At 40.7% G+C, this 14,084-nt stretch overlaps 2 protein-coding genes across 2 annotated transcripts in view; one reads left to right on the forward strand and one right to left on the reverse strand.

Moving 5' to 3' along the window:
• POC5 (POC5 centriolar protein) overlaps positions 1–1,923 on the forward strand; it is a 30,776-nt gene extending 28,853 nt beyond the window's left edge. Inside the window, exon 12 of the mRNA XM_012664625.1 lies at positions 1,627–1,923. Within this exon, the coding sequence (XP_012520079.1) occupies positions 1,627–1,770 (144 nt within the window). The 3' untranslated portion in view covers positions 1,771–1,923. The remainder of the gene's footprint in view (positions 1–1,626) is intronic.
• A 3,042-nt stretch (positions 1,924–4,965) lies between these two features.
• ANKDD1B (ankyrin repeat and death domain containing 1B) overlaps positions 4,966–14,084 on the reverse strand; it is a 51,789-nt gene continuing 42,670 nt past the window's right edge. The window contains exons 11-14 of the mRNA XM_012664562.1: positions 12,188–12,283; positions 8,471–8,672; positions 6,085–6,216; positions 4,966–5,027 (exon numbers count right to left, since the gene is read on the reverse strand). Of these exons, the coding sequence (XP_012520016.1) occupies positions 4,966–5,027; positions 6,085–6,216; positions 8,471–8,672; positions 12,188–12,283 (492 nt within the window). The remainder of the gene's footprint in view (positions 5,028–6,084; positions 6,217–8,470; positions 8,673–12,187; positions 12,284–14,084) is intronic.

Consider the following 14,084-nt stretch of genomic DNA (forward strand, 5'->3'; position numbering starts at 1 on the left):
GAATCAACAATTATTACAAAAAGTATAATTTAAAGAGTTAGAAGAACATATCCCTAAAGAGAAACAAGGATTGATTTTCAAAGAGAATGCCCTCTATGTGAATCCTCAACATTAGACAACCTTCCTGTCTACATACTATGTCAAAGTATTAACAATAAAGGAGTGATTTTAAATCCTATTTTTTCCCTCCTGTATTAGATGGTTACTAGATGATTAAATCAAGAGAAGTAGGATTGATTTAAATTGAACTTCAGGTGAAGTATGACCTTAGTGAAGTGGAAAACTGGAGATGGTGGAGGATTTATTTAAGGATTATCTTGGGTTTCATAAACTGGGCAGTTTCTGAAAGTCCATAGATGACTTCTGTATGTTTTTGAATATGGAAGATTAGTTTTCAAAAATGAGAAGAAATGAACCCATTTCTACTTTTATCAGCACAGAGAATCTGCTTTATGTGCTGATTAAGCAGAGAGACTGTCCATTTGTGATGTAAAGAAGGCATAAGGAGAGCATGTGTTTAATTTAGATAAACTATTGTTTTTATAATAACGATAGGAATTCATATTTTACGGAAGAAAAATCAACTAAAAATTTAACGTTTGTTTCTGATATTTATCTCCCAGACTGCCCTCCACTTATTCAGAGAGCGCAGTACTTCCCCAGTAACTAGAAGTGAACTAGGTCGCTGTAAACTACTTAGTATTACCTAATTTGGATTATGCAGCAGACACAATGGCAGTATTCTGTACTGTGTTTTGTTTTATTCTAGGAATCAAGATCTAGAACTACCAGAAATGGTTATTACTAATAAACCAAGGATCAGATTTGTGACACCTTAGCCCCATCTGCTGGATAACTGCTTGCTCCTAGTGCCACTCCATTCTCTGCCATATTTTATATATCACGATACCAGTGGCAGCTTTATTTCTACAGTTTCTCTTGCCTGTCCTTCCCAAGGAGAAATAACTCTTTTGGTTCAGTCAGGTTGGGTGATTGGCAACAAAATTTCATACCAGTTGCAAGAGTATCTCCCATTTGTACTGGTTATCCAGTTATTTGTATACAAAGAAACATTTATGTAAGACACTTCAAGAAAGATTATTTTTCAATTTCTTTAAAAAGGAGTTCTGTTTAAAGCAGAATCTGGCATGAAGGCCTTTTGTTTTTAAAAAGTTTCATTTTTTTAAGCAAAAACTATATCTTAGAGATTTTGAAATACATAGTGTTTTGACCAATTATATATAATTTTATTTCAGGTACTTGTAAGATGAGTTTTCTAAGTGGAAGACCCTAATAGAAATCTACATGCACTAGTCAGTGACATGGACTGAAAACTTACCTTGATAACAAATCCCACTGGTGCCTACTAAGAAGCTTTATTGGGTATAATAGAGGAAAGCCTGTACTTATACATGTTATTCATATACATACATGTAATGTGTACTTGTGTTCATAGTATGTACACAATTATATGTGTGGACTTAGTCACATGTGCCCTAACTTCAATGCTCATGTCCAAGATGTTCCCCTTGAGCTCATAGTTGGCTCCCAGGTGAACCAGGTAAAATACGATACTTAATATATATAATTTTATAGGATTATTAAAACAGATTTTTATCTTTTCAGCAAACCATTCCTCAAGCAACTGCGGCAAAATATCCCCGGACCATTCATCCTGAAAGTAGTACCTCAGCTTCCAGGTCACTTGGAACCAGATCAACTCACACTCAGTCTCTCACAAGCGTTCATTCCATAAAAGTGGTTGACTAAAGTGAATGTGTTCATGCTGAGGTCTTCTAATTCCTCCTGTTTTACCAAGAGTTAGAAGTCTTTAGTTTTTAACATTTCCATATTCTTAGAACATTATGGATACATCAAGTTAATCTGTTCAAAATTACAAGAGACTTTTTCAAGCTCTACCATCTTTTGTAACTGTATGTAGAAATTATTTTAATGTTTTTTTATTTAAGTAATTAATTAAAACTTTTTTAAATTAAAAAGAAACTGGACTTTATTTAATACGTTTAGCCTGTCATTAATAATATCATCAAAGTATATGCCTTTTTTTCACTACATTCTTTCTAAAAGACTAAATCATTTCCAATGTTACAGAATTGTAATTTACACAGAACTTTGAGAGGAACCTTTAGAACTAGTAGAAACTGAGATATTTTTATTTTTAAATTAAAAAATTAAGGACCAAGAGTAATAATGATGTTTTTATCACAAAGTTTTTTTTGTGTGGCTTCAGTGTATTAGTCTTCAGTTTTCCAGGACTCTAACAGTTGAATATAGATGGAAATGGCAATACCCATGAATCACTTTTTAATGCTAAAAGTGAAAAAATTTTAATACTAGCACAGAGTTACAGAAACATCAAAAACAAATTTCCTGTTACCGTAATCCTATTTCTGATGTTCTTTCTCTCCTTATTTGAAACTATAGCATTGAACTCACATTGTCCTCTCTGAACCATCCAAACATTGTCCTGTGACAGTGTAGCCCTGCACAACTCAGCAAACCATCTAGGCCTGGGCAGAAATTTTTCAATGGCTGGCCAATAAGAAGAAATCATCTGGGCAGAACTGATTTAGGAGAATAAGACTTTGCTTCTAATGGTTTTATCGCTGACTGTTATCTTGGGCCAGATGCTTAATTTAAATGAATCTCAGGATCCTCATCTGTGAAATAAGAATAAAATCTACCAACCCTACCTATATCACAAAGTATTTATGGGGTACATAAAAATGAATAGTCTCTGAGGAATCTGTCTAGCACCTCAATTTCCATATCTTTAACAGAAATAGATAGACTTAATCTGAAGCCTATTCCAATTTGAACGTGATCTAGTTCTATTCTCTAATTTTATTACAGGAAATAGTTTTTCTTGCTACCTCATATTATTAATAGGACATCAGAGAATAAATGTGATCTAGGCAAATATCCCATTTTCTAACAGGATACTCTAAGGCCTTTCTGAATTATGGAAGTATGAGGCTATTTCTTAGAATATTAGATACATAAGCAACACTGTTCTGGGTTCTGGCCCAGCTACCATTACAGCAAACAGCTCTACGCTGCATGGGCTTCAACAAGGTTTTCATGAGCACAACCCAGCCACAGCTCACCTCACACCCTTTCTGTGTGCATGCTCCTTCCCGGGGCTTCCCGGCTCACTCCCAGTTGAGTCATGAGAGACCGCAGGCTCCACTTAGAGGTGACTCACGCAACCCCAGCACTAACACCCCATTGTTGTAAACAGATCCAGTTCTTCCTCCTTTCTCCCTTGTATGAATTGTCCTGAGATGCATTAGTCTATCATGTTTCTCGTAAGAGAGCACCCCCCAGATCAAATAATTAGTTATGCTCGTACCAAGCCAATTTGGTAATTCACTTCATCTTGGTTCTCCCTCCTTCCCTGTTTCACTCTCCTTTTCCTCCACTCCTGCTTCCTTGGATTTACACTCCTGAAAAAATTCTTACACATAAACGTTGACCTTCAGCTCTACTTTTTGAGGAATCCTGGCTACTACTAGGAATGGTTTTGGTATCTAAGCCAAAACCATATGGAAAAACCAAAGTGAATGCTGTGAATGTTGTAAATAAGAATGTTATAAACAGTCCTAGCTACTCAGGAGGCCGAAGAGGGAGGTTTGCTTGAGCCCAGAAGTTCAAACCCAGGCAGTGTAGCAAAACTTTGTCCCCCCAAAAAAATCTTACAAATAACAGGTGTTAAAAAAAAGGACATTTATAAACATCTTTTAGTGTTGGCCTAAGGTAATGTAAATTCAACAATTAAAACACTTCATACAGTAAATGTTCATGTTTGTTTTTGCATAAAGAGGTTACCCAGATTCTGGGGGGTGGGAAGCACAAGATCAGTGGAAACCGGCCATATTGAACAGATGGGGACAAGAGTTTTCACTAAATAACTTCTTAAAAAATGTTTTGGAATTATGTAAATATATTACCTGTTGTAAACATTCATAATATTAAGTGAGCCATTTACAATCAGTATGAGACAAAGATTTAAAACTATAAATTCATGATAGAATAACTGGGCTGAAATTGCTTATGATTTTGTTATGTGCTTTGAAGATTTAAAGTCAGAATTTGAGAATGGAGAGTCTTAGATGAATAGGTACACAATAAACTGACACAAATTGATACTTGATTTCACATTTACTTCGTAACTTCCTCAGATTACAAAAAAATTGTGTATTCACTGTGAAAAAATTGGAATATACCAAAAAGTACAAAGAAAATAAAAGTCACCTGCAATTACATCACCAAGAGATTAAAAAAACATTGGTGTATGTACTTCTGGTCTTTTCTAAATAATATATTACATGTAGATATGATTTAAAGCCCAAAGTGACTATAAATTTCTAAACCCAGTTTCTCTTACTGAAAGAGAAATAATGATTCATAATTTCCATACTGTGGCACGAGGTTAGGCATTTCATGGGCATTCTCCCTTCATCTCCACCCCAACCCTATGGACTAGGTAGACATTTCCCCCATTTTATAGAGAAGGAAACTGAAGATCTAAGAACTTAATATTACCATGCCAAAGGCTCACAGCTAATAAGCAGTAAAACCAATTTCAAAACCTTATCTATCATAAAACCCTTGGTTTTTCCATATACTATGATGCTGCTCCACCTTCAGGTTTTTTTAAACATGACATACAGAACCCTCAGATTATGCTATTACATGTATTGCATCAAGTGACAGAAATGGGAAAATCACATACAACTTGCTTTAAGCAAAAACTAAAAAGAATATTTGACTTTCCTGTGGTTGAAAAGTATACTAGTGTTAGTCTTTTTTCATCTGTTAGAGGATCCTGTCACCATCATCTTCATAGTTGAAAGGAAAATCAATGCTGCTAGAAGAAATTTATGGCATCAAAAGAACTTAATGCTGAGTGGAAAATTATTTAAATACAATTTCCTTAGGCATTTATGAAACTGCACATTTCTTGGAGCTTGAGTCAGTTTTGCTTTTGAATTGACGACTCTTTTCTGGAAAAAATAGGATAGCATTTATTATTAATAGCTAACATTCTTTAAGCACTTACTATGTGCCAGGCACTATTACTCGTTCAATCCCACAACAGCCCTTGGAAGTAGACATTTTTATTTCCTTCTCTAGTTAATAAATGAGAACAGTGGTACAGTGAGGCCACAGAACTTGCTCAAGATCATACAACCGGTCTGTTGGAGTTCAGGGATGAGCCCACACAGTCTAGCTTCACCACTGCAGTGGGCTGCATCTTAGTCTTCCCTGAGAGTTCTCATGGAAGCTTTTTTACAGGAAAGAATACATTTAAAGTTGAGGGGAAAATTCCAATGTTAGGATAATGTCATAGAATGTAGGTATCATCCATGCACTATTCCTTGTACTTACCACTGCCTGAAACTATTAGATCAGTGGTCTGATTCACTCACTTATGTTTTCAGCTCCATATAAAACTGCTTCAGTGAAAATATGGCAGATGTCCTCCTATCTTGCTTGGATATCTGTTATTACATGAAGAGTCCTAACACTACCTAATTTATCGGTATCTTCCCTGACAATATGGTCAGTGATTTTGGCAGAGTGATTTTTAGCAATAACCTTAGCTGGCAAAGTAATAGCCTGTCTGCCCTGTTCCCTCAACCTAGGGGTAACATTTTAAAATACATTAACTTGCAGTTTCCCAACAGGGGCAAAATGGCATTTTGAGCAAAACAAGTCTTTAGTTGTGGAGAAGAATCCTATAACCGTATGAGAGGGTTTAGCATTTCTGCCCCACCCTACCTACCACCTACACATAAACAGAAACATTCCCACACTTTTTCAAATGCCCAGGCAGGGGGTGACACAGAACTCAGAGCTAAAACATGACCAGTATTGGTTGGGTGACTCGTCAAAGGGGAAGGTGCTGACAGCATACAAGCCCCTTCCGTAGCCCCATGTCTGTATGAGCCACAGCTAACGCCGAGACAGGCCTGTTGCTGTTCAGAGAGGTGTTTCTGTTCACTGTTCTCTACCACCTTCAAGGAGAAGGGGTTTCTGTTTGTAAAAACTGTCACTCACCAGCTAGTTCTGGGAAACCTGCACGTACCAGCTCTTCATACAGGTGCTTGACCGGATCAGCCTGAGTCATCAGGGCCCCGTGCAGCCAGATGAGCAGAGCCCTGTGGCCATGTTCACGGAAGCTTTCATCTCCTGTGCCAAGCGCAAGAGGTCCAAGGTAAAATACCACATTGGTTAGATCTCAATTCTAACCAGACTTTCTGTATGGCTGTGGCCGCACGTCCATTCCTCTTCTGCTAAAGCAGGCCCTCCCGGCTAACCGGCATTCGGATTCACTCCCGCCCTTGCCATGCACCTACCGTGGTTGGCACACACCCAGAGAAGTACGTATACGAGAGACGGGACGGCTGTGGTACCTGCCTGGCAGTAACGGACAACCTTAATGAGATGTGGAGCTTTTCTTCAGTGTTCGGGCAGCACTACCTTAGACCAGCACTTCTCAAATTCACAGTGCATATTTTACCTGGGTTTCTTATTAAAATGCAGATTCTGATTCACTGGGCCGGGGGTGAGAATCTGCACGTCCAACAGGCTTCTGGGTGCTGCTGCTGCTGGTCCAGGAACCACACTTGGGGCAGCAAGCACGCACCACCCTGCTACTCCAGCTTCAAGAAAACTGCTCTGATAGAAGTCTGCATCCTAGAAGTCTGCATCCCCTGGGTCAGGCTTATTCATTCGATAAATACTCACTGGACACCTAACCCGGAGAGGTGATGGGGGAGGTGCTGGGACAGGGAGCTGGGAAGCCACTGTCACTCCCAACAGGAGTTCACAGCCACAAACACAGGACAGGCTCCTTGCTCTGTGAGAGGGTGTGCAGGAGCAGACAGATGCCGTGAAAGGGAGGGCCTGAGCTCTGGGGAGAAAGTTCACTGGACGGACTGTTCAAGAGGGCAGGCATTTTAGGGAGAGGGCCTGCATGCATGAAGAATACACTCCTGGGCAAATCTGCTGTCCCTCTTGCTCTTGACAAACTATTTTTTCTTAAATACCATCATCAGCATGTCACTCCTTCGCTCAAAAGCCCACAAGCTCCCTGGCACTGGTGGTAGCCTTCCCCTGGATCATAAGTGAATCGTGAATGCTATTGTTATCGTGCCAACTAGATTATAAACTCCATCAAACATGCATGGCTGAGAGAGCTGATACCCCTCATCCGACAGATATAAACATGCGCCAGGCACTCCACAAGGCTCCACTGAAACACTTTCAAAGTGTTTTTAAAAACACTTTTTAAAACAGCCATATCCTGCTGGCAAGTACTCTTGAAGGTACAGTGTATTTTGGAGACATTTCTTTGTTTTTAAAACAGAGAAGGTCAAAAGAGATTTCCAGAAGGCTAAAAGACTTTACAGAACACTACATGCCTAATTAGCGATAAAGGAGAAATCTTAACAAAAAAGAAATCTTTTCAGTAACGAGTCAATATTCAATGTTTTCAATACATTATCTTCCATTTTTTCACATGAACGTGTATCCTTAGGATTAGCAATAAAAAGTTCCATAATTTACTTGTCTGTGCCGCTGGGGCCGTGGTTCTGCCATCTACGGTTCCCAGCAATCATTAACGCAAATCAGCCCCTGAGCATGGGGCACCTTCCCACCTCATGATATCCATGTGAGGGAAGTGCTCTGAACAGAAAACTTTGCCAAGAAAAGCATTTGTTTCTTTGTTTATAAAGCTAATGAGTTGATTAATGCCAAGCAAACTTCCTATATTTCCTAGGTTTTGGTCAAACCATAAAAAGCCAAGCAAAGGAATCCTGCTGTGTTAACCTCACTAATTCTGGCAGCTTGAGTCTGGCTGAAACGATCCCATTGCTTGGAATCATCCAGCCAAGACAGCCTCTGAGTCTGTACCCCCCACGTCTCTCATGGGACAGCCAGTCTGCCCCAAGGCCATTGTCCTACAAGAACCACTTCCCCTACGCACGTGGTTTAAGGAATTCCCTCTTCCTGGATGGAAACCCTAAACAGTAAGACTTTTGACTATGGAACAAACCCATATACCCAGGACAACCTCAAGGAATACCAGAAACCAGATTGGCTTCCCAGTGCCATGTCAAACTGCTAAATCCTTGTTCCTTGGTGACCATTCAGCTGGGAACTTCAATTTCTTTCTAGGCTAAATCCCACCTTTTCGATATGGCTCAAGAAAAGTAATCATTCTTTGCAAACTTCAATTTACTGCAGATTCCCATGAGCGTTAGCTTTCTACAAAGTTCCCAAGCACCTGTGTGCCTTAAGGTAGCTGTCCCCATTCCTGGGACCCCGGAGTCTGCGGCTTATATGAGCAGCAGGCACTTACTTAGAAGATCTCACACCAGGAAGGACTGTTGTTCCTAACACCGAATGCCACCGGCCCACATCACCTAGCTGTGCTCACCTGACCACTGCTCCTCGATGGCTCTGATCTGGTTATCTGTGAAGTTCCACGAACGGGCCAGCCTCCGCCACTGGTTGGCCTTCAGCTGATGGTAAGCCAGGTTCCAGAGGAGCGTGCGGATGTGCCTGGTCTCCAGACTGTGATCTTGTTTGAACGTCAGAGTAAAGCCTGTTGATGGGTCCCTGACGCCCTCACGATGCTCCTAAGTTGAAAATAATCATCTAGATGGTTTCAGACATGTTCCACTATTGCCTTATTTCAGAGTGTGTATATTTTTTAGATATAATTGGTAAGGTGATAACCGAGACTATGTATTCAATGTTATGTGTCACTGGGTCGTTTTTTTCATCCAAGATGGAGGCAAATGTCTGAAATAAAAAGCTGGAGTACTGTCTGTCTGACTCAGGAAATGTGAGAGATTTTGCAATGTGCTGTCCCATGCTGCTGCCTGACATTTGCCCACCCTACAAGAAAACAGAGGTGCTGTCTTGGGGAAGGAAAGGTCACAACAAACACGTCTTTAATGGCCTTCCTTTGAACCCATATCTCTCTTTCTTTTTTGGGGTATTAGATTTTCTCATATCAAAGCTTTGGTGGGTCTCAGATTGGGTATATACTTTTTCTTTTTCTTTTAATACAAATAGAGAGTTTATTTGGGCCAAGGTTGAGGATGGCAACCCAGGAGCATAAATTCAAGTTGCCCTGAATATACACTCTGAAGATTGGGTATATTCTTAATAAGACCCCATAGCTTGTCCCTCAATTCCTTCTGCTCTCTGGTGAGGGGGAAGAGAGCAAAGTAGGAGCCTAACCCAGGATGGGGTTGGGGAAGAGGTAGCCAAGGGAGTGGAGAGGACAGGATCAGATACCAATTTGTTTTAAGTCACTACAGCCAGGCTCAGCCCCTCAGCATTACACCTAGATTGATGTATTGTTTTCTGGTTTTTCAAAGTTTCCTTTTGTCCCTTCTGCGGAATCAAACCAAAAAAACTGAAGAAAATCTCCAAGTGAAAGCAGGTGACCTGACTTCCCAGAAATGCATGTCATGCTTACGCTTCAGGGCTCCAGAGAGTTCTCCTGCAGAAGGTTGCAAATCAGTTAAGGACATGCAGGACACGCAGCCCACCAAGAGGTTTAGGATTCCTATGTACTCTCCTCTCCTTTTTTGTGTATAGTGACTTCTGTTTTTGTCTTTCACCTAAATAAAAGGGAATTTTAACAAAAGACATTCTGAACAAGATGGAAGCCGATGCTGGGGCAGGAATGGATCGAAAGGATATAGGGCCCTGGTTTTCAAAACCTGTGTGAAGAGTGGTGGGGTTTGCTCCTCAGCCCCCAGCACGGGTCAGCCTGCACCCTTCACAGCAGCAGCAGCCTCCTGCAGGAAGCTCCACAGGGGAAGCTCTCCAAGCTCTTCCTGGGAAGCTTGGCCAAGGAGAAGGGCAAGACCTTTCTCTAGTATCTGGGGCTTTGTGTACAGACATTGGAATAGGAATGGGAGGCGTGAACTCCTCACAATTGTTCTAGAAACTGTAAAAGGCAAGGTCTGCTCCCACCTGGCCTCAGCTCTACTTCTACTACACGTCGCTCCCAGGAATCCCACAAGAGGGAAGGCTGAGGGTAGGGAGAGCCAACAAACTTGGGAACCATGGGCACTTCACTTTGTCCTTTTCTCCTCATTCCATCTCCTGAAACAATGACGATCCCGACAAAATCAATATCCCAAACACCAGAAGGTAAAGGGAAGAATACAAAATGCTCCTGCATTCATCTTTATGCTGTAGCATTTTTATTTTTCAAAGAGATGTGCATGCTTCGTGTATTTCAGGATTGGCTGGGTGGTCCTTCAGGTTTCCATAGGAAAGGGGAGGGGATTTGGAAAGCCCAGGTCTTTCCCAATAGTCAGTGAAAACACTAAATAGCTTATCTGCCAAAGTACTGCACTATTTGCAGGAATAACACGAGCCAGAATTGGTGGAAATTAGAATAACATAAGCCAAATTTTTAGGAAGTTCTCATTTGCCTCTGAACCACTGAATTTAATGACACATGACTGGGTGTTTAGGTTAATAGATAAATGGATATAAGAAAGGAAATCTAAATCATCCCTTTAATCTTTCCATCAGGAACCATATTATATCAGGCCAGGATATAAACTTGTTTAATGAACTAAGAGGATTTGAAATAATAATAAATGCATTTGGTAAAAAAAAAAAAAAAATTAACGATATATATTAAAAAACAAGTCTGCCTTCCACCCCAGACCTCAGGATATCAGTCATCACCAGGGTGAACAATGCTGACCATTTCTGGGGGTCTCCCTCAGCTATATTTACGCATGATATATGGTTTTCGATGTTTAACTAACTCTTACATCTTAAAGATTTGTTAGGAAAGAGGGCTTATTCATTTGGTAGAAAAGCAATTTATTCTCATCTAGCCAAAAGGATCTAAAAAATTCAGCATCATCTTTCCCCAGTAAGAATAAAGAGGAAAAAAAAAAAGAATCTAAAAAATGCTACCAGGCATTAAAAATAGAACGAATGAATATATTATTTCCAAAGAAAATGTGAAAACAAGAATTTAAATAGAAATAGAAAAGGTGGAACATGGTAAAGTTGTCTTTAGTAAAATACAGTGATGATTTAAGAAAATGAGCATGAAGACAGGAAAAGAGGAAGAGGAAAAGGGAGGAGAAAGAGGAACTATAGAAATAAGAGGAAGGGAGGAGATGAAACAGGGAATTTGAATCATTTTGAAAAAGTTTTGTTTTACAGGCAAAATAGGTTTTTTTTATAATTTTTTTTGTTTGTTTTATAGGCAAGAAAAGTTGCAAGGAAGATGGTGTGACCTTTAAAAGGATCCATATATATCAAGACTACTGAGCCAATTACACAGGATTGTGAGAGAGAAGGACATGAATAAACGCTTTTTGCTTTAAAGATTTAAGGGAAATTTCCCAGGATTGGCCAAGTGGACAGCAGTCCCGGTTCGCAGCTCCTAGGGGTAGACACCTGAATGATGAGGACCTGAATTCTGGAGCTCACACACTGAACCACAAGTAGCCAATGCAGTCTGCGATGGAAACAACACATCACTGTAAGTTGAGGGTGGTGTCTGGACATTCTTGCCTGAGGGCATAGACGTGAATCTTGGAGGGGAGGGCAGTCTATTGAGAAGCTGCATGAGTGACAGATATCAGAAGAAATAAAAATGAAAGAACAGCAAAAATGATGACTTAGAGACAAGACTTTTTGTCTTCTGAGATGAATAAGGTTTTCATGACTGTCACAGAATGCTTGAGTGCCAAAGAGCCAGTGTTGAAACCACAGAGACGTAAAAAGGAAATATTTTTACCACTCATTAGAGCTTCTGGGAATAGCCCATAGCCAGATTGTAGACAGAGGGCACAGCCAGGGCGTCAACCTTCAGGGGCTTGCACGCCAGGCCTGTTAGAGCCTACAGATGAGGCTGCTCAGCCCAGCGGAACTCTACGCACTCTCACTCAGCTCTGACGTCTAATGCCGGAAAAGGAAGAGGCAGCTGCTCATTCATTAATGGGGACAGGGCAGGACAGAAGGAACAGTTATAATTGTACTTACCAGGGCTCAGCCCATTAGAGCAGGAAAAAAGAATTACACAGACCCCACATTGCCCCATAAGAAGATGGGGGTTTCCAGAAGAGCCCCTCGCCATGCTGGGATCTTCCTTCCTTACCTCTCTCCAGGCATAGTATCTCTCTGCTTTAATGAGCATGTCCACCACAAGGCTATGGTTGCTCCTGGAGGCCACTTCCAGGGCAGTCTTTCCTTGCTAAAAGTTAAAGAAAGTATCAGGTGGTATGACTTAGTAGTTAGGAGCTCTAGCTTTAGAACAAGGGGCCCTGGGTTCAAATCCTGGTCCTACCCCTCTTCACCTCTCCCACCTCCTTTGCTGGGTAAACTTGGGCCAGTCCTAGCTTCTTTGGGTCTTAATAACTGCCCCATGGAGTAGCGGTGAGGGGTAAATGATAATGCATGTAAGGCCCTTAGAACACGTGCCATATGAACGTTTCCTAGCCTCCCTTGCAGTTAGGTACATGACCTAAGTTCTGGCCAATGGCATGTAAATGGAAGGGCGCATGCAACTTCCAGGAACTATCTTTAAAGAGAAGGGTGGATGGCATTCTCCATCCATCCCTCCTCCTCCTAAGTGGAATGCTGATATGATGGCAAGAGCTTGAACAGCCACTTCAGACCAGGAAGCGGAAGACATGTTTTGAGGAAGGTAGAGTAATAAGACAGAAGAGGGCTGGATCTTATTAAAAATAGTATCAATAATGACAACACTAGTAATTCATAGCACAGAATTCAGATCACTGGACACCTACTGAGAATTTTGTTCTATTAATATTATACCGTATTGCCTCTAACCAAGGGTGAGGGGCTCAAATCCTAACCAAATGGGATGAGCAACAAAGGCTGTTCTGGACATAATTTTGGGAATAAGCTGCCTGGAGCCCACATGGTATCTTATATAGATTACAAGAAGGTTTACTTTTCTCAAGATGGATAGAGCACAAAGCCAGGCACACAGCTTTGCAAGCAGAGTCCCCTAGACTTCATGCACTGCACAATTTCTATGTCTAAACATTTTTCCCTGAGCAAAGGATGGTGGTTCTCATTTGCTTTTCAAATGATCCAAGCAGAATTTGTTCTACAGATAATTAAAATTAATGGTCAGAAATAACCCTAGAAGAAGTTCCAATCTTAGGAACCTGTGTTTCTACCCTTATGGATCCAGAAATGTATCCCAAGAATTCTCTTACATTGCTAGGTCTTTACAACAAGCGCAATTCCCACCAACACAAATGATTCTGTTGTTAGTCTAGGCGCTAATACCCAGGTGAGCTGGAAAATTAGGGCTGAAAGTAATCAGCCTCTAATCAAAAGAGACAGTAATGAAATTAGGAAGAACTGCATTTTGCAGGCATTTAGCAAGCCTCTAATTGTATGCTGTCTAAATTCTGGCATGTAAAGCCATTTGAATCACCATAATTAGCCTGTTTTGGGAAGGCAGTATTCTGAGAGCCAGAGTTTTCAAGCTCATGAGAAACTCTTCCTAGGGAGATTGCTAGATCTCCCTATGCTAGGGTGAAGTCCAAATACTTCTGCCTGTGGAGGGGTGAGGAGCCTGGGGTATCGGGGACAGAAAGTCCTCTGTGAGCTCTGTGATGCCTCAGGCTGAGAGGAAAGGCTTCTGGGAAAGCCAAATTTACACCAAACCTTAGCTCCTTTCTTCCTATCCAGACCCTAATGAGGTCTTAGAAACACTTACATTTGGTAAAAATTGTAGAAGGAGGCAAAAAAGATAGTTTTTATTCATTAATTAAATATGTATTGGGTGCCAGCTATGTGCTAGATCCTGAAAAGAGGAGGAGGAGGAAGAGGGAATTCTGGGAAAATAAAATTGTGAGGCCTAGTAAACTGTGAGCTTTTGTTTTGAAAACAAAGTCAAGCAGTAGCATTGACTATGTTTACTAGAACATGCAGTCCTCAAGTACCAGGGACCCCAACATAAAAGCCTGCCCAACGCTATAGATTCTCTACCCACAAAATTGCCTTGGAGATGTTAA

The sequence above is a fragment of the Propithecus coquereli genome, unplaced genomic scaffold (assembly GCF_000956105.1).
Source record: "Propithecus coquereli isolate 6110/MARCELLA unplaced genomic scaffold, Pcoq_1.0 Scaffold9, whole genome shotgun sequence".
Taxonomy (NCBI): domain Eukaryota; kingdom Metazoa; phylum Chordata; class Mammalia; order Primates; family Indriidae; genus Propithecus; species Propithecus coquereli.